The 16,839-nt window shown below is 33.9% G+C and overlaps 1 protein-coding gene across 2 annotated transcripts; it reads right to left on the bottom strand.

Moving 5' to 3' along the window:
* Positions 1 to 1,781: 1,781 nt before the first annotated feature.
* On the bottom strand, positions 1,782 to 14,997 carry LOC145596541 (kinesin-like protein KIN-UA). Of its 2 annotated transcripts, none has more exons than XM_081652719.1 (19): positions 14,512 to 14,997; positions 13,096 to 13,196; positions 12,890 to 13,012; positions 12,556 to 12,741; positions 12,160 to 12,381; positions 11,876 to 12,029; positions 11,209 to 11,358; positions 10,939 to 11,027; positions 10,413 to 10,616; positions 9,069 to 9,215; positions 6,382 to 6,507; positions 6,155 to 6,286; positions 5,461 to 5,602; positions 5,274 to 5,366; positions 5,077 to 5,202; positions 4,858 to 4,983; positions 4,077 to 4,220; positions 2,854 to 2,982; positions 1,782 to 2,767 (listed from the first exon to the last, which is right to left on the bottom strand). In XM_081652719.1, exons 1-19 carry the CDS (start codon positions 14,729 to 14,731, stop codon positions 2,607 to 2,609), a joined length of 2,775 nt encoding a protein of 924 aa, XP_081508845.1. In that variant the 5' UTR covers positions 14,732 to 14,997; the 3' UTR covers positions 1,782 to 2,606. The 2 variants fall into 2 exon arrangements, with proteins under 2 accessions (XP_081508845.1, XP_081508844.1); XM_081652718.1 differs by having other exon boundaries at positions 1,784 to 2,767; positions 6,382 to 6,516; positions 14,512 to 14,996.
* Between the last annotated feature and the right edge of the window lie 1,842 nt (positions 14,998 to 16,839).

Raw genomic sequence — 16,839 nt, 5'->3', positions numbered from 1 at the left:
AAGTGAAAAGAGCTTTGTCGAACAAAGAGAGTACGTATAACATAATCATAAATCCAATCCATCAACTAAGCTAACTATTAAAAACACTCAAAGATTGTTAATGAGATGAGATAAGAATAATAAGATCCTATATATGTATTAAACACATTAAAAAGTAGAAATAGTTGGAGCATATCATACACACCACTTAGATTGGTAGAGAATATTAATTTCCCACTATCTTAATTAAATTAATTAGGTACTTATAGACATTATTCCAACTTACTTGGGAGTGAATCTTTTCTTTATCCTTTAAACCAAACAAATTTAATTTATTTCTCTTTCTAGGAAGCAATTTTAATTAACCAAACACTACACCTATGTTGTACGGACGTGATTAAAAATTGTAGTACGAGATTGAAGTTAGTATTCTTTAATTAACAACATAGTTATTTATTAAAAATAACATAATACAGCATATACTCTTACATTATAAACTAATTTATGCAACTTTAAACTTCTTTAGTGAGGGAGAAGGTAGTTTAGAGGGATTCTGAGGTGTACAACCTTCGAGATAATTTCGTTACTCGTGTTTTTCTTTAAAAAAAAAAATAAAAAATAAAAATAAGAAAAAGGTGTACTATGCAAATATAAATTTGTCCAGGTTCTTAATCATTTTGTATAAGATTGAGTGCATCACAAAAATTTGTTATTCCAATGTTATTGACAACAGAAGATTCATATCTTGGTCATCACAATTTAGTCACCCTATTAATCCTTAATTGAAATAAACAATCAATTAACATGGCTTTGGATTTGGGTTTTATGGCTTGGAATTTCATGGCTTTTAATAATTAGACACTTATTACACCATGATTCATTATCCTCATATTCTCTTTGGTTGAGAAGAAAATCATATTGCTCCTTATAAACTCCGTACTGTATATACAGTAGGTTTTTTTTTTTTTTTTTTTAATTTTTTAATTTTTTTATTTTTATTTGACACAAGTATATACAGTAGTTTTAAAATAAAATAAAATTAGAAAAAAAAACCCACAAATGAAATTCCCATTTTCATATGGTCCGTTGTTAAGTGGAAATAGTTTTCTGTAGTGCTGAATAGTATTTCCCATCTTTGTTCAAAAACAAAAAAAAAAAAAAAGAGTAATTCTCATAGATGGATTTATGTTTCTTTTTAACAATTTCTAATCTTTCTCCTAAACCAAGTTGACAGACTAGTTTATTTGGTTAGAACTTTAAACGGATAGTATCCTAAAGCTGAAATCTACAAAAAATTCTAGATTAAAGTGGATTTTCATTAAGGGCCTGTTCACATTTACTTAATTTCAGTTCAGCTCCAATCAGTTCAGCTCAGTTCAGTTCCAATTAGTTCAATTCAGTTCAGCTCTTAATTTCCCTCTCACATAAAATGTTCATTTCAGCTCAATTCAGTTCAGTTCCAATCAGTTCAGTTCAGTTCATCTCCAATCAGTTCAGTTCAGTTCAACTCAGTTCAGTAAATATGAACAGGCCCTAAGTTATACGGAGTAGTAAGACGAATCCATAAAAAATATTTTAAATTACCCTTATACCATTTTTCTAACATAGATTTTACCCTTACAAAATATTTATAACATAATAGATTAATAGTATTAGCCATGACATATATCCATTAGATATTAGACTTTAAAATACAATCAAACTCATTACAAATCAAAAATTACCCTTTAAAAAAAAAACTAAAGTTACCATCAATTGACCGCCTTGCAATAAATTAATGTAAACCCACCTTATACAAGTCTTATTGCCAACACACACAACTCTGAAGTGCTTCAGAGTACTTCCTATGTACTCCGTAAATGTAGATAGGAATAGGAAACAAGGATCACAAGTGATGGACTTTGTTTTCATCAAAGAATAAAAAGGACGGTGAATGTCATGGATCTTTTCCTTGAATTTTGCAGACATGAGTATATTGTAGAGTGCGATAAAAGATTTCACAAAGGAATAAACATAACGTAAGAAAACAGCCATAATCATAATTATTCCCTAGACTATCACACCAACACTGAATGGGCAGCACTCCTGGCTTTGGATCTGCACAACCTGATCTGAAACCAACAACATCAGCCTGTACTCTGGCTTCCTAAGCAGGACCATTTGACAGGCGTGAAGAAGAAAGCTGGCTTTCAACAAACGTGTCAGAATAATATACTATAATGTTTATAATTTCCATCTTCAAATTGCCAGTCTAATTATAACAACAATTCCTCATACTGTACTTTTATACAACTAATCAGTTACAACTATGAAGCCTGATACGCCCACATCGAAGACTAGCTCCTTGGCTCGATATACTCTCCAAGAAACGGGATAAAAATTAACCCATGGTAACTCACTCTTTACAAATAAATCAATCGACCAGTATCAATAAATAACCTTATCTACCTAACCTTTTTTCCCAGACACGGAAAAACACGATTTCTCTAGAAATATGGAAAAAATGAACAAGCTAACACAAAAAGAAGGGAGAATAAAAGAAATAATAAAGGAAATCACCCTACCTAAACCCAATATACAAACTCTAAGCTTCTGTTGTCCGTACTTGAATATATACGAGGCAGCAATCAATGATCTACATTCAGCCGCCTCAGCTCAGCTTGGAAAGAGGGACTAGAACCAAGTGTGCGGCGTGCAAGACTCCTAATGTCATCGCGGGAACAATCACGTGATATGCGAACAAGTTCCCACAGAGCACCCCCATTAATCATGTCCTTAGCGTTTGCCTCTGAGTAAGGGGATTAAAATGGTTGGTAAATAACTTGCCAAAAAAGATAGCACAGGTTGAAAAAGTTGGTATATAGGAAGCTATACCATGTTGAGCAAGGTGGCAGAGTGCCAGTTCAATGTGCCGCCTAATTGATGAGGCTTCATTGTTGGAATTATGTACAATCCAAGGGAGTGCACCATCCTCAATAAGCAGAGATCTTCCAGTCCTAAATCCTGCAATTTAAAGGACAATATTTAGTGTGGGAACTCTGGGAAGCATTGAAGAGTTACAAGTTCATAATATTCCTACAATGCATCTACTTGACTGCACCAAGACATATTTTTCTTCCATCAAAACAGCACTTTAATAATATTCTCAAGATCGTAAAAGCAGCCCTTACAAAAAAAATAAATAAATAAATAAATAAATAAATAAATCTGAGTTGCTGACTTACAATAAAAGGTTTAACAATATGCAGCAAGGTGTCGAAGTCCAAATTTCAAAGTGAAACTTGACAATAAATGTGAATATCCTTCATGCCTTTGATAGAAAGAGGAAAGGAAAACAAAGAATCTATCGCAATGGAAACAAAAAACTTTGCTTCGTACACAAATCCATAGGTTGAATGGAGTGGTATAGCCGTATAGGTAATAATTTAGAAACAAGACGCACAGCATCTATGGGCACCTAAAACTTCAACTCCAAATTCCAACCTCGGGTGTAAACCCAAACAAAGCGTACAATACTTTTTCTGCAAATTGATCTTTTAGTGGGCAACTGGGCATTATTTCAGGATATGGACATGAGTTAATTGAAAGTTTAACACAGAAGGAAAGAAATGTAAGAAAAAATCCTTCAAGTTCAATTATTCACAATAAAAATAATGCTGGTATTGGTATCCCGTGAAATTAACCCAATAGATTTCGGATTGACACTGCTCAACCAACTATCTCAAGCCAAAACAACCCAAAAATGTAGTACTATAGTTTGGTATGAAACTTAATGTAGGGCCTATACTGATTTACTGAACTGAGTTGAACTGATTGGAGTTGAACTGAACTGAATAGAGCTGAAATGAATTGTTTGAGAGAAGGAATAAAGAACTAAACTGAACTGATTGGAGCTGAACTGAACTGAAATTAAGCTGAACACAACAGGCCCTTAACCATATTATATACAGTAATAGTGAGAAAGAGGCAGAGGGAAGGAGAAAGAGAGAGTAAACATGGCTATTGTCTTTGTATTCATTAATGTTCAATCATATGGGGATTAACAAGAAGCAGCAACACGTAGATGTTTAACATTAAAAATAGTAAATCGTATAAACCTTGAGTTGATGCCCTGGATTCACATTTTGCAAAGTTTGCAATCCCACGAGCAACTTGTGCAAGAACATCAGGGTGTCCAAATCTGACCATCCCCAACAAAGCCTTGATACCACCTTCACCTCTGAGTTTGGCCTGCAGTTTGTCTGACAGAAATTTGGTAAGTCAAATTCAACCAACTTCCTACCAAAAAAATTAAGTTTTCCAAATTCCAGTATACACATATACACACACTCCGTAGTACATCATATTTTGTAAGACTATGATAACATCACAATATCTATGAAAAACTTAACACTAGCAAACAAATTGCACTATTTAGCATGATTCAAATATCTGGGTGCTACTATTGAAACCCAAATACAAAAATTCAAAGTTCACTATATGGACATGACTTAAGCCCTGTTACCTCCCCCATCCAAAAAACGGAAATTTGTACATGAGCAAAACAAAGTAATTTAGCAAAGCTAGAAACAAATTACATTCCTGTACCCACTCTCATACCGCAAACTGGGTAACACTGCTTTAAACAAATGAAATTCAGGCATTAAGTAATGCTGTAATGACATCAAAATTTTAATAAGCTATAGACAAGCTGGAATACAATTAAACTGCTGAAGGTCTAATGTCACACACTCCCCCCCCCCCCCCTCCCCTCTCTCTCTCTCTCTCTCTCTCTCTCTCCCCCCCCCCCCCCCCCCATTGAAAGTACAGGGATAAAATAGCACAAAAATATAACTAAAAGATTTTAAAAGTCAAATGTTCAATAAATTCATGGTTTACCATTGCCACAAAGATTAGCAACTGCTCCAGCAATCATGCGAAGGGTTTGAGGATCCTCTGCTTTAGTAGCCGTTACTGATAGCAAACTTACACCTCCTTGGGCCATTATTAGCTCTTGGTTAGTTTCTGGAGTGACAAGAAAAGGAGCAAATATTAAGTTAATAGCATAAGTAGGAAAAGATAAAGGCTGCCTGAAAAAAGAAAGGTTAACCAACTCACCGTTCATTGCTAAGTTTGCAATAGCACCAGCAGCAACTCGATGTATCGTCTCATCCTCGGAGCTTCTAAGAAGATTTAGCAAAGAAGTAAGCCCACCGGCCTCAACAATCTTCTCTTGGTTTGTTTCTGCAAGATCAAGGAGAGTGAAATCACAATGAAACTACTTCAGAGCAGATACAATTTTCTAAGGCATTTACCTTCAGCGGCCAAATTTGCAACAACTTTCACAGCATGAATTCGTACGTCAGCGTCTTCTGCTTCAAGTAATGACAATATCTTCTGCAAACCAACTGTAAGGAGACTGATTTTTGTTAAAACAGAAGAGTGCAAGAAAACAAGCTGTACAAGACAAATTCAAGAGAAATTTACGCTATAGTTTCTTACCTTGCTCAAAGAGTTTAGCTACTGAGCTCTTATCCTCGTTTCCTGCATCATCCGTCTGAGGTTGAATGCCTTGAACTTGTGTAACTTGAGTATCAACCTCAACATGAGCTTTAGAGGTCCCATTGTCAAGTCTTCTTCTAGTCTATACAATAGCCAAGATAAATTCTTTTACAATCCACAAATGCTTTCCCAACTTATGTTGCAGTTACAGAGATTTGCAAGTACTTTTTTAAAAAAGCTTCTGGGGCCAATCTCTGATATCAAACAGATGGCAACACAATGCACTGAAAATCCTTTGCATTGTTTTTTATGCTGTTGCTTGTCCAAGTATCTAGCTTTCTATAAAACAGAATATTATTGCATGTACCAAGGCCAAGAGTAGACAACAAGTTGATATCAAGCCAGGTGCACTGGTGTCACGAAAGAGGGAATTGTTGTCTTAAGCCTTTGCCTAGGATAAGATTGACAGACAGTTTATAGGCTTTCTAATGAGTACTGGTAGCAACTAGACAAATTCACGAGATAGAGATGTTATACATCATGATTTTTACCTCAGGAAACTCGAACAACATTCAAAATCCCATTTCTAAAGAAGATATATACAAAGATAATAATTTATTACTAGTTTCACTTATGATCTAGACTAACAATGTATAATTTCTGAGAGTCTTGATGTCTGGAGAAAACATCATACCTCATCAGCTTCAAAGCTTAATTGCAACAATTGCCCTTGAAGCATAGCTATCTCACGTTCAAGTTTTTCTCGTTGGTTAGCCTCATCCTTCAACATCTGATGAAGCTTTAACATTTCAGAATTTGCAGCTGTCTGAACATAAAGAATATGTAAGTCTAGAATTCAACATCAAGCAATGGAAGAAAGCACATGAAATTAACTTGCTACTTTCAATTAAAGCAACAGACCTCTTGTTTTTTTGATTGCACAAGCTGCGTTTTAAGATTGGATACCTCATCTTCAGCAGCCTTCCTCAGAAGCTTTTCACTCTGAAGCAACTTTCTCACCTCAGCAACTTCTTCATCAGCACGTACCTGACACGCCTGGCAATTAAACATTAAAAATGCTCATTGCGCTTCATACACATACGTAGAAAACGACCGAATCAATGATATGTACAGCTACTCTTCAATGGCTTACTAAAAGCTAAGGAAAGGACTGTAACCTTGGAACAATCAATGAAAAAAAATAGTCCTGAGGTCAATAGACATGGAAAGTATCATGAAACAGCTTTACTGGCTGATTAATAAGAATATCTGTGGATCGTGTCCAACAATTTAGCAAACAAAATAATACAAAGCATCAAAGACATGAAAAGTTAGGTTTCTCATACACCAGAACTACATCAAACAAATTAAACTTAGAGCTATACCCAGTGAGGACAGTTGAAAACAAGCTCCCTCTCTATCCTATAAGGGAATTCATGGAGTGGCGTTCACATGAAAATATATAATACCCCCTCATGGTTCAATATTAAAATAAAATAAAATTAAAGTCAATTAGACAAATCAAGTATTACTGACGACACTAAAAAACAATTACAATTGGCAAATCAAACCCTATAACAGTATGACAAGCACCTCATGAGCTTAATCACTCCATGTTATATGTCTAAAAATCAATCACCTTCCTTAGGTTTTTTTTTTTTATTTTTTTTTCCCAAACAAAATAATTATCTAGCACCAAACAAATATACTTTATGATTCATGTAATCATGTTTGATTCATCACTTCCATAATAATACCTTTATCATCTCCATAATCATTTCAATAATCATTCATCAATAGAGAACTAAGCTAAAAATTTGGAAATAACATAAACCAACCAATGATTCACACCTATTAATTTTTAAGATGTCAAAAATAAGTAGCACCTCTAAAAAAATTAACCAACCCCCAAGCCGTCTTTCTTATTATAAAATAACACCCTTTCATTGTTTTCAACCCTCATTGACTCATTCCCTTTTTCATCTAATGCATACATTTATTACTCCCTATTGTTCCTATTTGCTTGCCTCATTTTCCATATAAAGATGTCTTTACAAGATTGTGTCTATGGGGACCACAACTTTACTCTCACAAAAGTTAATTTTGGCCACACCACTTGTCTCTTTCATCAATTCCACAAAACCAAGGGCAATCAATTAAGGACGACGGGAGTATTATAAAGAATCGAAACAGTTGTTGGTTGTAACTTTTTGGCTACTATCACTGTATTGGAAGTATGATTTTACAATTACAATAAATTGTTGGTCTTTTTTTATTAATTTTTCCTTTTGGAATTTCAACCTCTCTCATTTCTTGCGATGATCAAATAAGTTTTACTTTTTTTCCTGTTTGTTTTTCGCTCGTTCTCCAATATTATTTTGTAACTAAAATATCTCAAGCTACGGAATTGTTCTCTTCACTCAAAAAAAAGGTGATTTGCTCCAATTTTAAAAAGACCTGGTGTGATGTATTAATTTGACTAAACTTTAATCTACAAGATAACACATTATTAATTTGGATCTTGTTAAATTCGTCTCATCGTGTACTTTTCAAATATGTAATGATTCAGAAATAATTTTAATACGCAATAAGTTAAAGGAAAATCAAAGGTTCTAATCTCATCTGAATTTTTTTAGTCTCATGTAATCTGATTTTGATAAAGATAAGTATCAAGTATCTAATATATGTTGAAAAGAACAAATCCTACGTATTACAAAAAAACAATAACAATTACATATTTAACTAAAAAATCAAGGCGGATCTAACAAGATCTCACATGACTATGTTTTGAAGTATAGAAATATTGTTACAGTATCAAATTCCATTTGCATTGGAATCTTTGCAAGATTCTAAATGGGAAGACTACAAATGGAACAAACAAAAGATGGAAGAAATAGTATAATTTTTTTTTTAACTTTTGTACAAAACCAAAAATATGATAAAGATAAGTATATATCATTTCTAGTGTATTTTCAGTGCTACTTTAGTATGGAGTATTTGCTTATAATAATATCTCATGAAGTATATGTAATACCCTTTTTTTAAGAGCAACAATTCTAAATATAGAAATCCTTCACACTTTTTTAATCTCTCTCTCTCTCTCTCCATCTATGGTCCTCCCCGCTATACCTTTTTTTTAATTCCTTCCTCTCACATCACTTACTTTAAATAAACTATTCACTCACCCTTTATTCTTTTTATAATAGATTTCTAATAATTTTACGAACATTCTAAATTTCAAGCATGCATTGCGTGAATAAAGAGTTAGTTCACTATAATACCAACACAACAGCAAGTTCAAGAAATTTATTCTTCCATTAAAAGCATCATTTACTTTTTGTGTCAAAGTAATCTTAAGATCACATATATTAAGATACATGTATCATCCTGGCGTCCTAGATGATGCTTAAAAATCACATTGGATATGTACGATTAGTCAGGGATCAGGGTGTAACTACATGAAGATTCCATGGTAAGGAAAAGAAGAACATATGAGCATTAAAAAAAGCCCACTGCTGTAACCAACTTAAGGGAAAAAAAATGAGAGGACCAAGGAAGTGAAAAGGACACTTAATTGGCACAACGTGTGAGAAGTGAAGCATGATTACCTCTCTTGTGCATGATTTGACTGACATATCATGCTTTGCACCAGATGTACTGGCTTCATTGCTTTGCTTTCGCTGATTGATTGCCCATTGCTCCTCAAGCTTCTTTACTGCCTCCATATAGTCTTTCTGATATTTCAGTCTCTCTTCCTAGAGACGAAAATCATTATCAGTAACTCCGACTTAGAAACAATAGACACAAGTAAACCATTAGACCAACAATGTCAGCATTGTATGCAACAGAACCAGAGTAGACATAGTAGAGTACAACAGTGCGACTACACCCACTGTGGTGGACCACAGTTGCTATGGACAGAACAGAAAAAACGTTACGAATCATTGATAGCCTGCAATTCAGAGTTTATTCACTGACTACAAGAGAGAAGTCCTGGTGAGGTGGCTTTTTGTCACCCACCCAGGTTGAAGCACCCTCCCCAACCACCTCAAAAAATGTTTAAATCACACAGATTATGAAACATGCCAATTTGCCAAACTTATACTGCTTTCTCTTCTCATTTTAGACTAAATGCCTGCCTTAAAAGCTTGACACAAGGACATGGTGTTGACATCCTTAACACACCAATTTTAACCTGAAACCTCAATTCGTTCATCCACATATTGGTAGAGGAATAAAAATAATAACAGGAAAGTTACATAATATTTGCTCACAGATGAATAAAAAATAAGAACATCAACAAGAATAACAAACATGTCAACTTGAAATGTCTTATGTATAAATGTAAATTATAAGAGGCTTAAGCATAAGTCTGTTAAGATCAGGAAGGGTTTTTTCTTTAATGTTGTGTCCTGCAACCCTGTCAAATTTTCCTAGTGTCTAACATTGGACATGGGTAAAGTAGACCCAATCACCAAAAAATTATTGTAGAGCTCCAGGCTGGTTCATTACTAAGCATTTCCAACTGGCAGCGTATTCCAATGTATGCAAAAAAAACAGGTATGCAGAGACTGGTAGTTAATGGGCTAAAGGGAGTCAGAAATACTAAAGAAGCAAACAAACATAAGCAAATGAAATGGAACTAATCCAGGAAATATTATAAAATTCTAATTTATTACTTTTTCTGGGTTCAGCCTAAACATATTCTTAAATTCTATAGAATAACTTTTTATTTCCAACAGCAGAAGACAAAACATTAAAGAATACAATCGATATTCAGAATTTCTGAATTAGATTGCTTTCTCACATACCAATTTTTAGTAGAAATTGATAGTACGTAATTAACAACCTTACTAGAACAGGATCTGTTCTATAAAATCATACCTTTATATCCTTGATTGTACATAATTAAATACTGTATATACAATAAGGAATCACAGACGGTTAATTACCTCCAAAGCATCAGCATACTTTTGTTCAGCATCAGACACACGATCTTGTGCCTCCTTGTCAATCTGATCAATCCTGTCCTGGAAAGCCTTTTGTAGCCTTTCACTTTCTGCCATTAATTTGTCTAGTTGTATGTCAAGCTTTCTAGACAAACTTTTGTAATCGAATTCTTCCTTTATTTTCAACATGTTTTCCACCTTCATAGCCTGTAAAGTATTATGAAGCATCACCATGTGAAGTCAAATATACTATAACGCTTGAAGAGACGCTAATTAAGACATAACTTCAATCAGTGGCCTCACCCCACATGTAGCTCAAAATTCATATACCACCTTGGCATATATTTTCTTAATTTCTTTTCTTATTGGAGTAAAAATTCATCACTAAACAAAAAAAAATGAACCAACATAACCGATAATTGCAAGTGCACAAAAGATACATCTGTTCTCATGAAGACAATATGGCAGTTTACACAAGAGTCCATTTTATTAAATACAGAGAACAAGAGAGTATAGGTTTGCCACTCACCCTTTGTCCAAACATTATGGTGCTCGCTGTTTCACCTCGGTGACGTGAGGATGGTCCAATTGTAACAACCAATGAAGTCCTAGCAGTACCTGACAGCACATGAATTGCCTCAGTATACATTCATACATGTTCTACCTTATATTTACTAGCCACTAATTAGGTTGGTAATGGGAACTAAGTCATATAAAAATACTCTAACGTCCATCATGCAAGACACTGTCTAGTAGATTGAAAAGGAGTCAAACATAAAAGGATAATAACACAGCTGACCTCCAAATGAATCTCGAAGTAACCGAGTAAGCTTTGAATCACGAACTGGGATATGCGCACTATTTTCTGCAAGAGCATTAATACACTTTCCCAATGCACTTAAAGAGAGATTGATAGATTTAGCTTCCTCTAGGGCATGGCCATCACTTCCTGAAAAACACGAAGCAAGGAAATCTTAGGGCATGTCAATTGTCAATGAGAGGAAATTTGACCCTCAAAACAAAACAAAAAAAGCAACACAAAGCCACAAATAAGAAACATCAAACCAGGATTAGCATAGAAGTAGTGAGGCATTGAGAAAAAAGGTACAAACAAAAACATCTAAAACAAAAGAGATGAGATAAGACTAGCAACATTTTCAAAACATATTGTATAATCAGACACCATAACACCAAACCCCAGTCAAGACTGTCAGGTACAGAAGCTTTGGTAACACGCTTTTATTATCTAACAAAAATGTTGTTGTCTAGAGAAGCAACGGGAATATTTTTCCATAATTAGCCATAAATGTGATGTGCTTAGGGAGGAAAATGGTAAAATAGAACATATAGGAATGCAATGTGAAAACTGTAAAATTCCCATTGACCTCTCAAAGAGTGCTTAAAGATAGGAACAAGCAAGCAAAAAAACAAAATGATCTCTTTAATAAAGTAATTTAGGTAAGCACCTGACTTATCAATACGCTCAGAACCAGCAAGATCGACTACTACGAGTTTGCCCTTTCGCACAACTGAAGGTTTGAGGTTTTTAACATGAGAACTACTTCCATTCTCATTTGGTAAAGCTGAATCTCTTTCCTTGACAGATCTTCTCACATGTACCTGCATGAATGCATTGAACAGTTTGAGGTTCAATCATGAAAGAAGATGAGAGTATGAGACATCACAATACAACCAGCTATAAGAACTTATACACAGACAGAAAGAGAGAGAGAGAGAGAGATTTTATTACCATCAAAATAGCATGACTACGAGAAGATTCTGTATTCATTTTGGTATTTGCAGCAAACCGGTGTGCTTCCCCTAATCTTAGCAGCTCTAGGAAGCTCTTTTGATCCTTGATTTCAACACAACTAGCACCAGGGAGCGAAACGTCTCCAGACTTTGGATCTTCCATGATGGAGATGTTGTCATTACTAGGATTAAGTAAGTCTTGTATTGTCTCCATGTACAACTACAAGGAGTTTATAAAAGAAATAATTTCATGTTATAAATTAAATTATTGTATCAGAGATATTTTAAACATGACAAACTTCATCATGGGACAGAATGACGTTTTAAAACAAAGGATAAGACATGAATTGCTTATGTTTTAGAGATTCTCACAATTGTTCTCATGGATACAAACCTGGAAATAGGAAATTAAGACAGTATCAGTATCCAGACGAATACCAGCCAAAATATCCTCCATCGCACGCACCATAATTCCACGACCAGCTGTATCTTCCTCTCCAAGTTGTCCTAATGTGTAAGTTTTTCCAGTGCCAGTTTGTCCATATGCCATAATTGTTCCATTATAACCATCCAAAACACTCTGCAGATAATGATAACATACGGAAACATGAAGTCAAATAGATAACATTTTCCCAGCACACACAAACTGCTTATGGATCTAGAAGTAGCAAATGTAGCAGTGCATCAAGAGTGTCAATAATGAAGTATGCAGAAGAAAGAATGCAAACCTCCACAACAGGTTTCGCCACAACCTCGTAAACGCGTTTTTGAGATGCGAATTCGGTCAGAACCTCATCAAACTCATAAGTATCTGAGTCCCAGTTGTTCTTACGAAGCTTTAGTCTTTTAAGCTGTGGTAACCAAATCAGTTAATTGACAATGGAAGATTCTATTAAATACTTACAAGAAATGAATTCCAGCAAAGAAGTAAAACCTCTGGTTGTAGCTCTACACAGTCTGCAAAATCAGCATCTGCAACCAACTCCTCTGCGTTCCTAGGTCGTAATCTCACAGCAACTCGTACTCTCCCCAAAACTAGTCAAAACAAAGGGCAACATTATAGATTTCTTAAGTCCCAGATGAGCCTTGATTTGATGAATCGCATATTTTAAACTTTTTTGGCTTGATAATATAGACAAGACTATGAATCATTCCATACAGGTTGTTACAAATACTCATTGCTTGTCTAGCACAAAGTTACAATGACCCACTAAGGCAATGAAGATAAAATTAGGGAGTATTTTAAAAATGGAACATCCTATGTAAACTTCTATAGCTATGCATCTGCACATCAAGCAATTGTCTTTCTACAATAATTTCATCTACCTAGACCTGGATATCTGAAATGAGAGATTAAAAATAAAGTAACAAGTTTTTTTTTTTCGGATAGACGGGGAGAACACATATTAGGTAATAGTGACGTGCTATGTTGAGAACACTCACATGGGATATATTACAATTTCACACTCCTTAATTTATGATCTTGCACAATACGACACATGTAGGCATAACACAATGAAATGAATTGCGGTAGGTTTTTCAACTATCAAGTAGCGCCTTGCACTAAGGCTGTATAATTCATAACAAAGTTTGAGACAAGACCAAAAGAAGAGTTGATAAAAGACAGCAGTTGTCATATCATGTAAGAATATTCTCAAGGGCAATCATAAGAAGAATACAACATGACATCTATGCAACTATAATTCTTCATCTAGACCCGATTACCCGTGCTCGGCCCTCGGATACCTTAATAACATGACAAAAACAACAGATGATATCAGGTGATTCAGGTCCCATACTGTAGTCCATCACAACCATTTGAGATTTGTCCTCATGTCCAGGTACTCTAGTTGTATATAAAATATCACTTCCAATCTTACATAATCAATGTACAACTACCCACACAAGTTCATTCAACAAATATTAACTTCCAATTAATCAAACATTACCAAATTTGGAAACTAAATTGAAGGCATGTTAGGCCACTAATCTAAAAGCAGAAATATTAAGCATTATTTAAACATTAATTACACCCATAAATTGATCATGTATTCCAAACTTACTAAAAGAAGTATCTAAAAAAATGCATGAACTAATTAAATTAATTGAGCTAAATTTCCTTGATTAAATGGATCAACAGAATTTTAATTTAAAAATAAAAGGGAAAAAATTAAATAAACCCTAATGGATAATTAATTAAGTATAATTAAAAAACTAAAAGTGGAAACATTAATTACACCAATCAACCCATGATTTGTATCCCGAAACTTAATAAATTGAGCTAAATGTCATTAATTATCATCACATTTGAAATAATTAAAAAATAAAGTAAAAAGGAAAAAGAACTCACCAGCGGCGTCGTTTTTGGAGGAGGAGAGAGAAGCAGGGGAACTCCGACGAAGCGAAGAGGTAGCAGAAGACGAAGACTTATTAGATTTAACAGAAACATTAGAAGAAGAAGAAAGAGAAGACCTAGGGTTTAAATTAATGGAGGAATTATGAGTTTTATTAATGGAGGATTTCGAATTTCCATTTCTGGAATGATTCCAACTTCCACTATTAATCGACATTTTCGAAATTCAATCTTCTTCGTCTTCCTCGAATTAATCGCAGAAAATTGAAATGATTTTGGTGATTCAAATGATGAAATGATTAAACATTTGAAATTAGGGTTGAAAATTGAAAAGGGGGTTTATGAAAAAATAAAAGGAGGACAGTGAAGAGAATTGGAAAAAAGGCTGGAAATGGAGGAGAGAGAGTGGTGGAGGGGAAGTAAATGTAATGGAGGGAGAGAAAAGAAAAGAGAGAAAGTGGACCAAATCGTGTCCCCGAAGTGGGAGTGTGAGAGGGGAAGACTATTGTAAAGTGCGCACATTTTTTACGATTTTTTTGGGTTTCATCTTACAAAATTAGAGTAGGGTGATTAAATCATTAATACGAAGTAATAGGATTGTTAATCGGGTTGAGCAACTCGTGTGTGACAAATATGACTTTGATTACAATTGAAAATTTGAAATCTAGGTTGAGTTCAGTCGATTTGATTTGAAACTTTAATGAGTTTAATTTGAGCGTAGAATGTTTAACTTGATTGTATGATTTTGTAAATGGTTAGATAATCTATAAAATTAACTAACTTCGACAAAAAAAAAAAAAAAAAAAAAAAAAAAAAAAAAAAAAAAGGTTTGTCTTTAAAGTGAAAGTTGACACTTAATTTGAAAGTATAAATAATAAGATATACGAAGTACATAATAATAATCTATCTAGAAATGACTAAGGCCTTGTTTGACAATTGGTTGTTGGTTGTTAGTTGCTGGCTATTTTTCTGGTCTGACCCGCTGTTTGTATTGGCTTTTTATGTTGGCTGTTTGATTGTTAGCTTTTAATAAATATGTTTGGTAAAGTTGGTTTTTTATACAGTATAAAAATGACTTTGAAAAACATTAGTTGTTTTATTATCTTTGTATACCAAAAAGTCATTTATCAAACAAGCCCTAAAATTGTAACGAGCAATCTAACTCAAATCAAAACTTTATTGCGCATGAGTCGAGCAATGAATTATTGAGCAAAGTAGCGAACATGAGCATAAGAGTTGTCAAGTCTAGATGAGCAACAATCGGTTATTTGGTTGACGATCAACTTGCACGATAAGCGCCCTTGGCCTACTCGATCTGTAGCATAAAGAAACTTGATTACTTTTGTGTGATGTATATACCATGTAGTGTAATAGGAAATACCCTCAGGAGATAACAGCACGAAGAGCAACTTGCTAAAAAAAAGCTCATATAATTCACAGGAAAATAAATGGCTAAAAGAGTAGTTCAAATATCAATCACTATGCATGAATCTTATTACAATATAATTTAACCTAGCTTGTGGACCTATGATGCATTGTTAATTATTAGAGCAATAAAGGTATGATATGATGTTGGATTAATGTATTGAAAAATCTGTATTTCCTCGTGGCATGTTATGTTTACTCTATTTTGACTTACTTTAAACCTACCAATTTTTGACAAGTTCAATTAATTTCATAAGTTTAAAAAAAAAATTAAATTAAAAAACAAATAATCGAGGTTATCCAAGTACAAATTACATTTTAAATAATTTCAATAAGGTCTGATAAGTTTAGATAAGTCAACTAACTTTATTTACGAAACTTGGATATATATCATGCTAATGCTCGAATTTTAGGGTGTGTTATATTCACCTGATTTTTCACTTATCTGGACTTATTTTAACTTATCTGAACTAATCTGAACTTACCTGAACTTATTAGACCTTATTAAAACTTATTTTAATTGTAATTTGTACTTGGCTAACCCTTATCAGAACTTATTAAACCTGATTAGAACTTATTTGAACTTAACTGAACTTATCTGAATTTATTTGAACTTAACTGAACTTATCTGAACTTATTACACCTGAAATAAGTGAAAATAAGGTGAACATATTAGAACATACCCTTAATCTGGAGTTTTAAAGGTCAAATTGATGTAGGTCAAATTTAAACTTATTACACCTAAAAGTTCACTCAAAATAAGGTCCCATAAAATATTTTCTTGCTCATTCCACCCCTGGTGTTCATTTAAGGGCATACTCTTCTTTTGCCTTTCTGAAGTTACAGTTACTACTACTGTGAACTTGTGAAGTATAAACGGTATATCCCTACCAACATAAA

Source organism: Chenopodium album, chromosome 20 (assembly GCF_948465745.1).
Source record: "Chenopodium album chromosome 20, dcCheAlbu1.1, whole genome shotgun sequence".
NCBI lineage: Eukaryota > Viridiplantae > Streptophyta > Magnoliopsida > Caryophyllales > Amaranthaceae > Chenopodium > Chenopodium album.
This window is presented reverse-complemented; position numbering and strand designations above follow the sequence as displayed.